General features: G+C 56.7%; 2 protein-coding genes across 2 annotated transcripts; both read left to right on the plus strand.

Moving 5' to 3' along the window:
- The first annotated feature begins 40 nt into the window (after positions 1 to 40).
- Positions 41 to 7,280, plus strand: LOC134558272 (PHD finger protein 7-like). Its single transcript, XM_063411953.1, has 9 exons — positions 41 to 448; positions 525 to 687; positions 774 to 880; positions 1,095 to 1,208; positions 1,355 to 1,473; positions 1,654 to 2,001; positions 6,667 to 6,774; positions 7,061 to 7,152; positions 7,266 to 7,280. The coding sequence occupies exons 1-9, from the start codon at positions 132 to 134 to the stop codon at positions 7,278 to 7,280; spliced, it is 1,383 nt and encodes a 460-aa protein (XP_063268023.1). The 5' UTR covers positions 41 to 131.
- Positions 7,281 to 7,424: 144 nt separating this feature from the next.
- On the plus strand, positions 7,425 to 9,652 carry LOC134558273 (PHD finger protein 7-like). Its single transcript, XM_063411954.1, has 7 exons — positions 7,425 to 7,741; positions 7,818 to 7,980; positions 8,067 to 8,173; positions 8,388 to 8,501; positions 8,648 to 8,766; positions 8,947 to 9,294; positions 9,582 to 9,652. Exons 1-7 carry the CDS (start codon positions 7,425 to 7,427, stop codon positions 9,650 to 9,652), a joined length of 1,239 nt encoding a protein of 412 aa, XP_063268024.1.
- Positions 9,653 to 11,139: the final 1,487 nt, after the last annotated feature.

Here is an 11,139-nt window from a genome sequence, read left to right on the forward strand (position 1 = left end):
TCTGCCTCAAGATATCCAACTTGCAGTCAGGCGGGCAGCACAGAAGGTGAGAGCCTGACAAGAGCAGGGAGATTTGTGCCAGGCGAGGTTTGGCAGTGCTTAGCCCAGACCCCAGGAAAGAAAGGCCGGCCATGCAGCCGCCTGTGGGACAAAGTCTGGCTCCCAGCAGCTCCACAGAGGCTCTGGCACAGGAGCCTCCTCCACCAGGCGCCTCTGTGGGCTCAGACCCAGCAGTGGCCACATCCTGCGCCCTGCCCGGAGCTGTGGGGCTGCCTGGGGGGGCCCCGAGGCCGCTGCTGATGGAGCTGCTTGGCTCTCGGCAGCGCTGCTGTGTCTGCGGCCAGAGCGGGGCCACCATCATGTGCTGCGAGGAAAACTGTGACAGATGGTTCCACCTGCCCTGTGCCAAGGAAGGCGGCTGTGTCACTCAATATATTTCAAATTATAGGTATGTCCTTCCCACTGCCCATCACCCCTAGGGAAGGACCCAGCATTTGTGACCTTGCCCATCCCTTTGGCCCCAGCTCCTACTGCTCTGAGCACCGTCCAGAGCAGGACGTGCAGGAGACTCCAGAGCCAGACACCAAATGCCCCATCTGCCTGGAGCCTGTGGAGGATAGAAATACCTTCACCACCATGGTGTGCCCAGCGTGCAAAAGGGCCTGGTTCCACAGGGACTGCATCCAGGTAGGAGCCATCCCCTCTGCCCCGGGGCTCAGCAGGTGCTCAGCAGCACCAGGGCCTCGCTCACACTGCTTCTGTTTGCCCTGCAGGGACAGGCCATGCGCTCTGGTCTTTTATGCCTCCATTGCCCCCTCTGCAGAGACCTTCAAGAATTTCTTGTACATATGTTCATCATGGGGATCCGCGTCCCCTTCAGGTTGGTGTCCTTCTGCCTGGCTCACGAGACTGGAGGGTGCAAGTGCTGTGCTGTACCAGGCCCTGCCCTGCAGTCCTGACCCTGCCCTGTCCCCTGAGTCTGGGCTTCAGCTTCACACACAAAATGGAAAAGCACTGGAGGAAGAGCAGGGACATCCTGGATCTCCATGAGGGCAGGGCAGCAGACACTCATCAGCATCTCCTTCCTCCATCAGACTGCCAACATGGGAGGACAACGATGCCTTCGCCGACCTAGAAGAGAGGCACAGCTGGTGCAATGCCAGGAAATGCCTTTACCCAGGAGGCAGGGAGCAAGCAGAGGAAGAGGGGTAAGTCAGGAAGCTGCACCTGGGACTCTGTGGGGAACCTGTGTATCCATAAGGGCTCAAAGGAGAAGGAGCCGGAAGAGCTTGGCCAGACAAGCCTGTGCTGGGACACTTGATCTTCAGAGCCATGAACCCATTTGCTTCTCCAGGCCCTGGGAACTGCTCCTATGTTCCTCCTGTGCTGCTGAAGGCACCCACAGGCGCTGCTCTGGCCTGACAGCAAAGAGAACTAGTTGGGAGTGTGACAGCTGTGCTGGTCTTGGCACAGGTATGAGGCCAAGCACCTGGGGGGCTCTGGGCAAGGATCAGTGCCTCTGGTCTGGGGGCACTGCCTGTGGGCTTGGCAGTTCCCACACTGCCTTGACAGAACCTGTCCACTCCCTGAGGGCTGGGGGCACTTTTCTGGCCTGGCCCAGGGGGCCTTGACCTTCCTTCTTCCCCTTAACAGCCCCCAGGGATGTGCCAGAGATCAATGGCTGCAGCCTGGCTGGACAGTCACGACTGGGGCCTTCTCACAGTTCTCCAGAATCAGAGGACGGCAGTTCCAGCTCCTCCAGCCCGGGGCCATCAGGTCTGGCTCCCCAAACTTTGCCTCTAGAGACCCACAGCCGCAGCAGACGCCGACGTGCAGCATCACAGCAGTTGCTGCCATATTCCTCTCGGAAGAGCAGAAGCCGCAGCGCACACAGGGAGGCAACACCAGGGTCAGAAAACCGTAGATCCTCAGACCCTGAGCACAGGGTCCGTTCCAGATGTGCTGGGCCTGACTGCAGGCGAAACCGCTCTCGCCAGCAAGGTCGGGCCCGGTCCCAGTCCCTAAGTGCACCTGCCCAGACAAGGAGTCACCAAGACAGGAGAAGCAGAACGCGACCAAGGGCTGAGAGGCCCAGGCAAAGGGGGTCATTGTCACAGGCATCCCCCAGACGCAGCCGCTCCCGCCAGCAAGGGCAGCCCCAGAGTCCATCTGGCCGGTCCAGGAGCCGCTCTGACAGGAGCAGGAGGACAACACCAAGGGCTGACAGGCCCAGGCGCAGGGGGACACCCTCAGGGACGTCCCCCAGACGCAGCCGCTCCCCCCACCAGCGTCGGGCCTCGAGCCCATCTGCCCGGTCCAGGCGTCGCCAGGACAGGAGCAGGAGGACAGCAAGTGCTGAGGGGCCCAGGCGCAGGGGGACACCGCTGGGGACGTCCCGCAGGGGCAGCCGCTCCCGCCAGCCACGTCGGGCCTCAAAGCGGCCCCTGAGCAGCAGGACCTAGAGCCATCTTGGCTTTCTAGTCTGTTTGCTGCCAGAAGTGAAGGTGAGAAAGGTCAGTGCAGGCACCTGGAGATCTGCAGGTCTGTCAGAAACCCAGATTAGCTCTTGATGGTAATATTGGCAGGAAAGGAATTGGTGCTAAATACCATGATTTCTGTTACCATGTATTAAGTGAAAAAGTCACTTAAGGATGTAGCTAATTAAAAAGGACACTCATTCTTGCATTTAGACTCCAACCTCAGAGGTTTCCCCACTGCTCACCCTTGAAAGTGAACCACTCCTTAGCTTGGATACGTTTAGGGAGACACAAAGAGCCAGGGTGGCTCCTAGGGAAGCTGTCCTTGAAAAGGACGTGTGCTGTGTTGCTATCCTCAAACAATCTCATTTCAGTAAAGCCAAAAGGAAGAAGAAAGAAGAGACTGAGACACTGCCTCGAGTGTCTGAAGAAGTCTATTATGATATTGCTGCTGATTTCAAGGACTTGCTTGGACCTTCAAACAACAAACCAGGAAAAAACCCCAGGAAATACCCTGGGACAAAGAGGATGTGCAGGACTTGGCCCCAGATGTCCATCTGGGACCTTTGCCTGAGAATGACATAGCTCAGGAGTCGAGTTTTTAAGTTTTTAAGTTTGAGCTGCTTTTAGCTTTTTTTTCTTCGGAGACACAGCGGAGCTGTGTGTGTTAATTGGTTCTTTGTTTTGTGCAGAATGCTCCAAGTTATTTTGTAGATCAATAGAACTCAGTGAAGAAAAATAGGGTTAGGAAGACAGATGTAGATTATTGCTTAAGGTGAGTATGTAAAGGTCTGTTCCCTGGTAACTGTGGCTGAAAGCTGAGCATGGGGAGGGAAGTCAGCTATGAATGTGGAAGCAAAATTAATTCAGGACCTCGAGAATTTTGTAACTACCAGGGAACAAAAGCTTTTTTGTATATAGTGTGTATAACTTCATGTTGCAATGTCCAGTCAGGGGACCAACCACATCTCTGTATTTTACAGGTGCAACGACTTAACTTTATGTATAGAAAGTGTTTAGCAGAAACTGTGAATTAGAAATAGCTCCTGATAGTGGATTCAGAAACTTCTATGAATACGTTTGATTTTCATTATTTTCCGGAATGCTGAAGGAAGCATAAGGATGTCAAATGGAAAGGGAAAGCAAACCAATAAACCTTTTACTTATTAGAAGTGTGTGATGTTTGTTCCTTGAAGAAGTGACCAAACAATATTACTTTCAAACTACTTTCAAAGACCTAACAGGAAAAAATATTGGCAAACGCTGTTAGGCAGTGTTTCCAAGCTGGGGCTGATGGTCTCGGGTTCTGGGGAGGCACGGGAAGGCTCCAATCCTGACTGTCTGGCCAGGCTGGGGCCATTGAGCTCTGGCTCATCCCTGGAGGCAGTAAGGGCAAGCAGGAATGCCAGGGGACCCCAGGCCAGAGCAGTGCCCCCGGCCCTCCAGGACTGGATGGGCTCCGCCAAAACCAACCTGGACACGGCCCTCAGCCTGGGGGCACCCGGCTGCTTTCCCTGACAGCCCTGCCCAGAGCAGCAGAGCCGTCACACTCCCGGCTGGTTCTGGTTGGTGTCAGGCCTGAGCAGCGCCCCTGGGTGCCCTGGGCAGGGCAGGAGCAGCATAGGAGCAGTTGCCAGGGCCTGGGGAGGCACAGGAGTGTCAGCCTCCGTGAGGTGACACAGCATGCATGCTGCAGGGGACAGAGCCAATGGCACCGGGCATGAGCCCCTCTGCAGGGCTCTTGGCCTGCAGCATCGGCCCCAAGGGCTGCTCTGTCCCTGCCTGCCTGCTGCCCTGTTGGAAGGCTGGAGTGATGTTGGCTTTCCTGCACTGCTCACGCCTCTCTCCCAAGGCATCACCTTCCCTGACCTCCTGCCCTGTGCCAGCGGGAGGAGCAGATTTCCCTTGGTCACAAACTGGAAGGTTGGGCTCAGGCCGTGTGTCAGTGTGACCTGACAACGGGAGGAGAAGGCAGAGCAGGGCTGCGGCTGCCCAGGGCCCAGAGAGGCCCCACACCTCTGTGCCCTGGCCTGTGCTGCAGGCTCACTGCCTCTCCCTGCCCACAATCAGCGCAGGAACAGCCAGAGCACACAGCAGTGCTGCTCAATGCCACAGGGACAGGAGCAGGGCTCACCCAGGGCTCACCAGGGAGCAGGGCCCGCGTGTCCCTGGGCCTGTTCTGCAAACTCCCCACACTCTCTCCCACACAGAGAGGACCCGCACCTGGAGGAGACTGCAGCGTTCCTGCACAGGGACTCACCACTGGCAGCTGCCGTGTCTGACAGTGTTAGAAACAACTCAGAGCCTGGACAATGAATAAATACAATTGAATTCCAAGCCATTAAAAGTACAAAGCAAGGGGCACTCTCTCTGCTCACCAGAGGCTCAGGCTCACAAAATGGCGTCTCTGGCTTTTATATGCGTGAGTGCCTTGGCCTCATTGATATTCATGAGCAGCCCTTCTGTGTCTTTTCAGCACCTCCCACACTCTGTGGCTTCATCCTTCTCTGTAATCCTGACTCCTCCCGTGCCTTTCATTGCCGGAGCTCTGCTTCTCTCTTGATTGCTGGGGCCATGTTCCCCTGCCAGGCCTGCCAGCAACAAGTGCCTCGCACTCCCTGCTGCCTTTTGCAAGGGGCGGGTATGTGCGGCTCCTCACAGCTTTTACAGCCCCGTCAGCCAGAGCTGCCAGGCAGTAACCACAGAAGGGGAGGAGAGGACAGAAGAGAGAACAGAAAAGGGTTCAAAACCATACTGGAACAACAAAAGACCATGTCAAAAGAACTGCAAAGTCCAACAGAACTTCTCCCCACCACACTCAACAACTCTTCCTCGTGTGCATGAGTCAATCAACACACCTTGATATTGTTGCAGTCTTCCCTTTCTCTTTTCCCACATCTTCATTTTCTTTTCCTTTCAATCCTATGGCTTCCCTCTGGTGTTTTAAATCAGGTGTTTGCAGTATTTTGCTGCCTTGTGGTGCCAGTGCCTTGATCTATTGAAGATGGCCAAGCAGTGCTGGTTTCTTGGCACATCCCACCTGTGGCTCCTGCTGGTGGCCCCGGGGCAGGAGCAGCTCCATCTGCTGCTGCAGGGCTGGGGGCACTGCTCTGGCGTGGCCTAGGCCTGGGGAGCCCTTGACCTTCTTCCTGCTTGCCCTTAGAGCCTGCAGTCGTGAGCCAGAGTCCAGTGGCCCCAGCCTGACCAGGCAGTCGGGCCTGCAGCCTTCCTGTGGCTGTGCAGAATGCAAGGCCATCCGCCCCAGCCCTGGCAGCCCAGTGCCATCGGGTTTCTTTCCCCAGTCTCGGCTGCCAGACACCAGCAGCCGCAGCAGTGTCCAACGTGCAGCATCGGAGCGGTCTCCCAATCTTCCTTGCCAGACAGCAGCAGCTCCAGCCCGCTGACAAGCACCACGTGTGACAAGAAGCAAGGAGGCCTCTGATGCCAGGGAGCCAGGTGAGGCCAAAGCAGCCCTCCCACAGCCTGGCCCAGGGGCTGACAGGGGGGCCAAGTGTGGGGCCCAGAGCAGAGGCAGGAGGTGCCCAGCCATGCCAGAGCTGGGAGCCTCCTTCCTCCCCACGTGGGGCCCAGCTGGGCCAGAGCCCTGGAGTGGCACTGCCTGAACAGCTCCTTTCTGCCTACAAGGCCACCCTCGTTGGCTGCCCTGGGGCCTGGCACTGGACCCTGCACTTGCTGCAGGAATCCTTGCCCTGGCTCTGCGCTGACCAGAGGCTCAGACCCATCTCAGAGCCTCAGTTCCCAAGGGGGCTGTCTCAGGTGGGTGGGGGGGGACCGAGGCCATGGCTGCCCCAATTGTGAGTGCACGATGCTGATGTCAGCATGGCCATTGTGACACGTGTGACCAAGGTCACAAACTGGAAGGTTGGGCTCAGGCCGTGTGTCAGTGCGTCCTGACAACGGGAGGAGAAGGCAGAGCAGGACTGTGGCTGCCCAGAGACCAGAGAGACCCCACACCTCAGGGCTCTGGGCCTGTGCTGCAGGCTCACTGCCTCTCCCTGCCCACAGTCAGCGCAGGAACAGCCAGAGGAGACAGCAGTGTTCCTTGACGCGACGACAGGAGGAGAAGGCGGACAGGAGCAGGGTTCACCCAGGGCTCACCAGGGAGTAGTGCCCTCGTGGCTCTGGGCCTGTTCTGCAAATTCCCCTCGTTCTTCTTTCTGCCACACAGAGAGAGCACCAGCAGCTGCAGCAGACTGCAGCGTTCCTGCACAGGAACTCAGGCTGACAGCTGCCATGTGTGACAGGAAGGAGGAGGCCCCTGATGCCAGGGAGCCAGGTTAGGCCAAAGCAGCCCTCCCACCCCCTGGGGCCCAGAGCAGAGGCAGGAGGTGCTCAGCCATGCCAGGGCTGGGAGCCTCCTTCCTCCCCAAGGGGACCCAGCTGGGCCAGAGCCCAACTCTTGGGACACCCGTGCCTGCAGTGGGCCCTGCTCTCCAAGGCTGCAGGCCTGGCCATCAGGCAGGCAGGCAGGCAGGGACAGAGCAGCCCTTGGGGCCGATGCTGCAGGCCAAGAGCCCTGCAGAGGTGCTCATGCCCGGTGCCATTGGCTCTGTCCCCTGCAGCATGCATGCTGTGTCACCGCACGGAGGCCGACCCGGACATCTGCGGCAACAAAGTGGAGAAGTTTGGGCTCTGTGCCCACACGTTCTGCCTGGTGAGTGGCACTGGGCACTCCCTGCAGCATTGCAGTGGGCAGTCCCTGCCACTCTCACCTTAGCAGCTCCTCCCCTTCTCTGCAGTTTTTTGCCACTCTGCTTTTTTCGCGAGGCAACAATCGTGTAGGACTCCTGGGCTTTCTGCCTCAAGATATCCTACTTGCAGTCAGGCGGGCAGCACAGAAGGTGAGAGCCTGACAAGAGCAGGGAGATTTGTGCCAGGCGAGGTTTGGCAGTGCTTAGCCCAGACCCCACCAAAGAAAGGCCGGCCATGCAGCCGCCTGTGGGACAAAGTCTGGCTCCCAGCAGCTCCACAGAGGCTCTGGCACAGGAGCCTCCTCCACCAGGCGCCTCTGTGGGCTCAGACCCAGCAGTGGCCACATCCTGCGCCCTGCCCGGAGCTGTGGGGCTGCCTGGGGGGGCCCCGAGGCCGCTGCTGATGGAGCTGCTTGGCTCTCGGCAGCGCTGCTGTGTCTGCGGCCAGAGCGGGGCCACCATCATGTGCTGCGAGGAAAACTGTGACAGATGGTTCCACCTGCCCTGTGCCAAGGAAGGCGGCTGTGTCACTCAATATATTTCAAATTATAGGTATGTCCTTCCCACTGCCCATCACCCCTGGGGAAGGACCCAGCATTTGTGACCTTGCCCATCCCTTTGGCCCCAGCTCCTACTGCTCTGAGCACCGTCCAGAGCAGGACGTGCAGGAGACTCCAGAGCCAGACACCAAATGCCCCATCTGCCTGGAGCCTGTGGAGGATAGAAAGACCTTCACCACCATGGTGTGCCCAGCGTGCAAAAGGGCCTGGTTCCACAGGGACTGCATCCAGGTAGGAGCCATCCCCTCTGCCCCGGGGCTCAGCAGGTGCTCAGCAGCACCAGGGCCTCGCTCACACTGCTTCTGTTTGCCCTGCAGGGACAGGCCATGCGCTCTGGTCTTTTATGCCTCCATTGCCCCCTCTGCAGAGACCTACAAGAATTTCTTGTACATATGTTCATCATGGGGATCCGCGTCCCCTTCAGGTTGGTGTCCTTCTGCCTGGCTCACGAGACTGGAGGGTGCAAGTGCTGTGCTGTACCAGGCCCTGCCCTGCAGTCCTGACCCTGCCCTGTCCCCTGAGTCTGGGCTTCAGCTTCACACACAAAATGGAAAAGCACTGGAGGAAGAGCAGGGACATCGTGGATCTCCATGAGGGCAGGGCAGCAGACACTCATCAGCATCTCCTTCCTCCATCAGACTGCCAACATGGGAGGACAACGATGCCTTTGCCGACCTAGAAGAGAGGCACAGCTGGTGCAATGCCAGGAAATGCCTTTACCCAGGAGGCAGGGAGCAAGCAGAGGAAGAGGGGTAAGTCAGGAAGCTGCACCTGGGACTCTGTGGGGAACCTGTGTATCCATAAGGGCTCAAAGGAGAAGGAGCCGGAAGAGCTTGGCCAGACAAGCCTGTGCTGGGACACTTGATCTTCAGAGCCATGAACCCATTTGCTTCTCCAGGCCCTGGGAACTGCTCCTATGTTCCTCCTGTGCTGCTGAAGGCACCCACAGGCGCTGCTCTGGCCTGACAGCAAAGAGAACTAGTTGGGAGTGTGACAGCTGTGCTGGTCTTGGCACAGGTATGAGGCCAAGCACCTGGGGGGCTCTGGGCAAGGATCAGTGCCTCTGGTCTGGGGGCACTGCCTGTGGGCTTGGCAGTTCCCACACTGCCTTGACAGAACCTGTCCACTCCCTGAGGGCTGGGGGCACTTTTCTGGCCTGGCCCAGGGGGCCTTGACCTTCCTTCTTCCCCTTAACAGCCCCCAGGGATGTGCCAGAGATCAATGGCTGCAGCCTGGCTGGACAGTCACGACTGGGGCCTTCTCACAGTTCTCCAGAATCAGAGGACGGCAGTTCCAGCTCCTCCAGCCCGGGGCCATCAGGTCTGGCTCCCCAAACTTTGCCTCTAGAGACCCACAGCCGCAGCAGACGCCGACGTGCAGCATCACAGCAGTTGCTGCCATATTCCTCTCGGAAGAGCAGAAGCCGCAGCGCACACAGGGAGGCAACACCAGGGTCAGAAAACCGTAGATCCTCAGACCCTGAGCACAGGGTCCGTTCCAGATGTGCTGGGCCTGACTGCAGGCGAAACCGCTCTCGCCAGCAAGGTCGGGCCCGGTCCCAGTCCCTAAGTGCACCTGCCCAGACAAGGAGTCACCAAGACAGGAGAAGCAGAACGCGACCAAGGGCTGAGAGGCCCAGGCAAAGGGGGTCATTGTCACAGGCATCCCCCAGACGCAGCCGCTCCCGCCAGCAAGGGCAGCCCCAGAGTCCATCTGGCCGGTCCAGGAGCCGCTCTGACAGGAGCAGGAGGACAACACCAAGGGCTGACAGGCCCAGGCGCAGGGAGACACCCTCAGGGACGTCCCCCAGACGCAGCCGCTCCCCCCACCAGCGTCGGGCCTCGAGCCCATCTGCCCGGTCCAGGCGTCGCCAGGACAGGAGCAGGAGGACAGCAAGTGCTGAGGGGCCCAGGCACAGGGGGACACCGCTGGGGACGTCCCGCAGGGGCAGCCGCTCCCGCCAGCCACGTCGGGCCTCAAAGCGGCCCCTGAGCAGCAGGACCTAGAGCCATCTTGGCTTTCTAGTCTGTTTGCTGCCAGAAGTGAAGGTGAGAAAGGTCAGTGCAGGCACCTGGAGATCTGCAGGTCTGTCAGAAACCCAGATTAGCTCTTGATGGTAATATTGGCAGGAAAGGAATTGGTGCTAAATACCATGATTTCTGTTACCATGTATTAAGTGAAAAAGTCACTTAAGGATGTGGCCAATTAATTAGGACTCTTGTTCCTGCCTTTAGACTCCAACCTCAGAGGTTTCCCCACTGCTCACCCTTGAAAGTGAACCACTCCTTAGCTTGGATACGTTTAGGGAGACACAAAGAGCCAGGGTGGCTCCTAGGGAAGCTGTCCTTGAAAAGGACGTGTGCTGTGTTGCTATCCTCAAACAATCTCATTTCAGTAAAGCCAAAAGGAAGAAGAAAGAAGAGACTGAGACACTGCCTCGAGTGTCTGAAGAAGTCTATTATGATATTGCTGCTGATTTCAAGGACTTGCTTGGACCTTCAAACAACAAACCAGGAAAAAACCCCAGGAAATACCCTGGGACAAAGAGGATGTGCAGGACTTGGCCCCAGATGTCCATCTGGGACCTTTGCCTGAGAATGACATAGCTCAGGAGTCGAGTTTTTAAGTTTTTAAGTTTGAGCTGCTTTTAGCTTTTTTTTCTTCAGAGACACAGCGGAGCTGTGTGTGTTAATTGGTTCTTTGTTTTGTGCAGAATGCTCCAAGTTATTTTGTAGATCAATAGAACTCAGTGAAGAAAAATAGGGTTAGGAAGACAGATGTAGATTATTGCTTAAGGTGAGTATGTAAAGGTCTGTTCCCTGGTAACTGTGGCTGAAAGCTGAGCATGGGGAGGGAAGTCAGCTATGAATGTGGAAGCAAAATTAATTCAGGACCTCGAGAATTTTGTAACTACCAGGGAACAAAAGCTTTTTTGTATATAGTGTGTATAACTTCATGTTGCAATGTCCAGTCAGGGGACCAACCACATCTCTGTATTTTACAGGTGCAACGACTTAACTTTATGTATAGAAAGTGTTTAGCAGAAACTGTGAATTAGAAATAGCTCCTGATAGTGGATTCAGAAACTTCTATGAATACGTTTGATTTTCATTATTTTCCGGAATGCTGAAGGAAGCATAAGGATGTCAAATGGAAAGGGAAAGCAAACCAATAAACCTTTTACTTATTAGAAGTGTGTGATGTTTGTTCCTTGAAGAAGTTACCAAACGATATTACTTTCAAACTACTTTCAAAGACCTAACAGGAAAAAATATTGGCAAACCCTGTTAGGCAGTGTTTCCAAGCTGGGGCTGATGGTCTCAGGTTCTGGGGAGGCACGGGAAGGCTCCAATCCTGACTGTCTGGCCAGGCTGGGGCCATTGAGCTCTG

Source organism: Prinia subflava, chromosome 14 (assembly GCF_021018805.1).
Source record: "Prinia subflava isolate CZ2003 ecotype Zambia chromosome 14, Cam_Psub_1.2, whole genome shotgun sequence".
NCBI lineage: Eukaryota > Metazoa > Chordata > Aves > Passeriformes > Cisticolidae > Prinia > Prinia subflava.